At 53.1% G+C, this 5,375-nt stretch overlaps 1 protein-coding gene across 1 annotated transcript in view; it reads right to left on the reverse strand.

Moving 5' to 3' along the window:
- Nucleotides 1-252: 252 nt before the first annotated feature.
- LOC112068519 (dynactin subunit 4-like) overlaps nucleotides 253-5,375 on the reverse strand; it is a 19,816-nt gene continuing 14,693 nt past the window's right edge. The window contains 3 exon segments of the mRNA XM_070438179.1: nucleotides 253-1,070; nucleotides 4,315-4,412; nucleotides 5,143-5,250. Coding sequence (XP_070294280.1) covers nucleotides 854-1,070; nucleotides 4,315-4,412; nucleotides 5,143-5,250 — 423 coding nt within the window. The 3' untranslated portion in view covers nucleotides 253-853.

Below are 5,375 nucleotides of genomic sequence, written 5' to 3' on the forward strand. Positions count from 1 at the left end.
GTATCACCCTACCTTCAACCCAGAGAGGAGTACAGTAATGACATGTATTAGTAGATAGATGTAGCCTGGCATAGCATGCAGGTAAATACTCTTCATCCTTAGGAGGATGAGGAAGATAATGCCTAAGTTGAAGCGTGAAGCAGGAAAGGGTCTCTGGAACTGCTTGGTGGTACAGAGAAGTGTTGCTAGTCGAGTGTGTGTGTGTGTGTGTACGCGAGATATGTGATCCAATGCATGTACGGTGTGTGTGTCTGTTAGTGTGTTCTCTCTCAACACTGCTCTACTGTGTATAATGACTATACCAAACATTAGGAACCTGAGGTCACCCCCCCCTGCCCCCTTTTGCCCTCAGAACAGCCTTAATTCGTCAGGTCATGAACTCCAAAGTCGACTCCATTGCCACAGTTGTGTCAAGTTGGCTGGATGTTCATTGGGTGTCGGACCATTCTTGATACATACGGGAAACTGTTGAGTGTGAAAAACCCAGCAGTGTTGCAGTTCTTGACTTAAACTGGTGCGCCTGGCACCTACTACTATAACCCCGTTCAAAGGCACTTAAATCTTTAGTCTCGCCCGTTCACCCTCTGAATGACACAGATACACAATCCATGTCTCAATTGTCTCAAGACTTAAAAACCCTTCTTGAACCCGTTTCCTCCCCTTCATCTACACTGATTGAAATGGATTTAACAAGTGACATCAATAAGGGATCATCACTTTCACCTGGTCAGTCTGTGTCATGGAAAGGGCAGGTGTTCTTAATGTTTTGTATACTCAGTGTATATATGTATTTTGTGTTTCTGTTAACGTGTGTGTGTGTGTGTGTGTGTGTGTGTATTCAGTGTGTGTAACTTCACGCTACGAGAGGCCCCAGGCTGATCTCTACGTGGTGTGTGAGCCATATTGCCTCGGTGGGGGCATCGTCCTCCTCGCTCGGCCTTATGGGAGCCGCCAAATTCCGGAAGTCGTGGCGAATCTTAAAGGACACCGTGACATCACCGTCCTCCTCGCGCTGAGGGACCACCTTGATGAAGAAACCAATCTTATTGGACTTCCTGAAGGCCACCACGCTGGACGGGAGACAGGAGCAGAGAGGGAAGGTTAGGAGACCAGGGCCAGAGAGGGAAGGTTAGGAGACCAGGGCCAGAGAGGGAAGGTTAGGAGACCAGGGCCAGAGAGGGACAGGTTAGGAGACAGGCAGAGAGGGGTCCAGGGAGAGGGGAAGGTTAGGGAGACAGGGCCAGAGAGGGGAAGGTTAGAGACACCGAGAGCACAGAGATATAGGCGGAAGGTTATGAGCAGCAGGGCAGAGGGGAAGGTTGGCAGAGAGGGCAGAGGCGGAAGGTAGGCAGACCAGGCCAGAGAGGGAAGGTTAGGAGACCAGGGCCAGGAGAAGAGAGATAGAGAGACAGGGCCAGAAGGGAAGTGTAGGAGCAGGGCCAGAGAGGGAAGGTTAGAGAACCAGGGCCAGACGGGAAGGTTAGGAGACCAGGGCCAAGAGAGGAGGTTAGGAGACCAGGGCCAGAGAGGGAAGGTTGGAGCCAGGGCCGAGAGGAAGGTAGGAGACCAGGGCCAGAGAGGGAAGGTTAGGAGACCAGAGGGCCAGAGAGGGAAGGTTGGAGAGAAAGGTGAGAGCAGAGAGGAAGTTAGGAGACCAGGGCAGGAGGGAAGGTTAGAGAGAGAGAAGCGAAGGTAGGCGACGAAGAGAGGCGCTAGGGCCCAGCGCCAGAGAGGGAAGGTTAGGAGACGAGGGGCCAGAGAGGGAAGGTTAGGAGACCAGGGCCAGAGAGGGAAGGTTAGGAGACCAGGGCCAGAGAGGAAGGTTAGGAGAGAGAGGAAGGTAGGAGAAGGCGAGGGGAGGTTAGGAGACCAGGCCAGAGAGGGAAGTATAGAGACCAGGGCCAGAGAGGGAAGGTTAGGAGACCAGGGCCAGAGAGGGGAGTTAGGAGACCAGGCCAGAGAGGGAAGGTTAGGAGACCAGGGCCAGAGAGGGAAGGTTAGGAGACCAGGGCCAGAGAGGGAGGTTAGGAGACCAGGGCCAGAGAGGGAAGGGTAGGAGCACAGCCAGAGAGGAAGGTTAGAGAGAGAGGAAGGCCGAGGTTAGGAGACCAGGCCAGAGAGGGAAGGTTAGGAGCCAGGGCCAGAGAGGGAAGGTTAGGGAACAGGGCCAGAGGGGGAATGTAGGAGACCAGGGCCAGAGAGGGAGGTTAGGAGACCAGGGCAGAGAGGGAAGGTTAGGGATCAGGGCCAGAGAGGGAAGGTTAGGAGACCAGGGCCAGAGAGGGAAGGTTAGGAGACCAGGGCCAGAGAGGGAAGGTTAGGAGACCAGGGCCAGAGAGGGAAGGTTAGGAGACAGGGCCAGAGAGGGAAGGTTAGGAGACCAGGGCAGAGGGGGAAGATTAGGACAGGGCCAGAGAGGGAAGGTTAGGAGACCAGGGCCAGAGAGGGAGGTTAGGAGACCAGAGAGAGAGAGGGTTAGGAGACCAGGGCCAGAGAGGGAAGGTTAGGAGACCAGGGCAGAGAGGAGGTTAGGAGACCAGGGCCGAGAGGGAAGGTTAGGAGACAGGGCCAGAGAGGAAGGTTAGGAGACCAGGGCCAGAGAGGGAAGGTTAGGAGACCAGGCAGAGAGGGAAGGTTAGAGACCAGGGCCGAGGGGAAGGTTAGGAGACCAGGGCAGAGAGAAGGTTAGAGAAGGGCCAGAGAGGGAAGGTTAGGAGACCAGGGCCAGAGAGGAAGGTTAGGAGACAGGGCGGAGAGGGACCAGGGGAGGGGGGAGAGGGAGGTTAGGAGACCGGAGGAAGGGAAGGGAGGAGAGGCAGGTAGGCAGGACGAGGGAAGGTTAGGGACCAGGGCCGAGAGGGAGGTTAGGAGACAGGGCAGAGAGGGAGGTTAGGAGAGCAGGGCCAGAGAGGGAAGGTTAGGAGACCAGGGCCAGAGAGGGAAGGTTAGGAGACCAGGGCCAGAGAGGAAGGTTGGAGACCAGGGCCAGAGAGGGAAGGTTAGGAGACGAGGGGACAGTAGAGGCGAGGTTAGGAGACCAGGGCCAGAGAGGAAGGTTAGAAGACAGGGCCAGAGAGGGAAGTTAGGAGACCAGGGCCAGAGAGGGAAGTTAGGAGACCAGGGCCGAGAGAGGAGAGTAGAGAAGGGCCAGAGAGGGAAGGTTAGGAGACCAGGGCCAGAGAGGGAAGGTTAGGAGACAGGGCCAGAGAGGGAAGGTTAGGAGACCAGGGCCAGAGAGGGAAGGGTTAGGAGACCAGGGCAGAGAGGGAAGGTTAGGAGACCAGGGCCAGAGAGGGAGGTATAGAGAGACCAGGGCAGAGAGGGAAGGTTAGGAGACAGGGCAGAGAGGAAGGTTGGAGACCAGGGCCAGAGAGGGAAGGTTAGGAGACAAGGGCCAGAGAGGGAAGGTTAGGAGACGGCAAGGACGAGAGGGAAGGTTAGAGACTGGGCGAGAGGGAAGGTTAGGAGACCAGGGCCGGGAGAGGGAAGGTTAGGAGACAGGGCCAGAGAGGGAAGGTTAGGAAGACCAGGGCCAGAGAGGGAAGGTTAGAGACCAGGCCAGAGAGGAAGGTTAGGAGACCAGGGCAGAGGGGAAGGTAGGAGACCAGGGCCAGAGAGGGAAGGTTAGAGACCAGGACCAGAGGGAAGGTTAGGAGACGGGACAGAGAGGGAAGGTTAGGAGACCAGGGCCAGAGAGGGCAGGTTAGGAGCCAGGGCCAGAGAGGAAGGTTAGGAGACCAGGGCCAGAGAGGGAAGGTTGGAGACGAGCAGAAGAGGGGAAGTTAGGAACACACACGCGGCACACGCAGCGGCGCGAAGGTTAGGAAGACAGGCCCGCACGAGCGGCAAGGTTAGGAACGCACCAGGGCAAGGAGGGAAGGTTAGGAGACAGGGCCAGAAGGGGGAAGGTTAGGAGACCAGGGCCAGAGAGGGAAGGTTAGGAGACCAGGGCCAGAGAGGGAAGGTTAGGAGACCAGGGCCAGAGAGGGAAGATTAGGAGACCAGGGCCAGAGAGGGTAGGTTAGGAGACCAGGGCCAGAGAGGGAAGGTTAGGAGACCAGGGCCAGAGAGAGAAGGTTAGGAGACTAGGGCCAGAGAGGGAAGGTTAGGAGATGAGGGGCAAAGATGGAAAGTTAGGATACGAGGGGCAGAGCTCCCCTCATCTCCTTATATTCCCTAAGAAGTACACTCGTTTTAACCTAGAGCTGATGTCCTTTCTCCTCAGTTCTGACCATATCGTCACTTATAACAGTGTGTGTACCAGTGTGTGTCTACCAGTGTGTGTGTGTGTCTGTGTACCAGTGTGTGTCTTACTCTGGGTCGTCCTGGAAGTCCTGAGGCTCAGCCAACTCGTCATATTCTGCTGCAGCATCCTTCCCTGCCAGGACCAACTCCTTGGTAGGAACCATCACCTATAAAACAACATCATCAACAACAGAGGTCAGGGGTGAGAGGTCAGCATTAGGGTTACAAAGGAAGGGTATACTTCCGGAAACTTCTTAAATGTACCAGTAAACTACCAGAACGTTGGTATCTTCAAGGATTTTCTGTAATCTATAACGAGACATCAAGTGGCCCTTTTGGGTCGCTGTCGGGCCCTCTGTGTTGCCTTACCACAATATAATTACATAAGATGATTTTAAAAATAGAAAAACAACTGAATGACAAAGTTGTAAAACGTTTCAATATAAAACATCTACTTAGTGAATAACATCGGTGTTTAATACGAGGGGTTCAGCATGAAAGACATTTTTTTCCGGGGGGTTTGCTTACTATGTCCATTTGCATTTGTTGTCAAATGCAAATGTCAAATTTTCTGGCCAAATTGGTCAAAGTTGTGAAAAAAAGTCAATAGTCGGAAGAGATGCTGAGGGAAAATAATGTAATTGTTGATTAAATGTTTTTCCATTAATTAGACTATTTTTCTCTTGAATCATATGGTTTATCTACTAGAAACGTGTGGACACACATGAAAAAGTAACACACACACACACATATATATATGAATACATTATTTATTCAAGTATAAATTACCAAAGTTGTGGGAGAAAATCTATGGCAATCTGTTAATTACAAAAATGACTAAAGATTCCGGTATCTTTGGTAAATTACCGGTAGCTTTGCAACCCGAGTCAGTATTACCTTCGCAGTGGTGTTGATGTCCTCTGGGTCTCCCTCCTCACAGCCCACCAGGGTGACGTGGGTAATATTCTCCACTGGGTTGGTCAGGGTGAGCAGCACCTGGCACTCCTACAGACATGATACCATTCATACTGTAAGTCTCTCCTACAGACAACATGATACCACTCATACTGTAAGTCTCTCCTACAGACAACATGATACCACTCATACTGTAAGTCTCTCCTACAGACAAC

Source organism: Salvelinus sp. IW2-2015, unplaced genomic scaffold (genome assembly GCF_002910315.2).
Source record: "Salvelinus sp. IW2-2015 unplaced genomic scaffold, ASM291031v2 Un_scaffold552, whole genome shotgun sequence".
NCBI lineage: Eukaryota > Metazoa > Chordata > Actinopteri > Salmoniformes > Salmonidae > Salvelinus > Salvelinus sp. IW2-2015.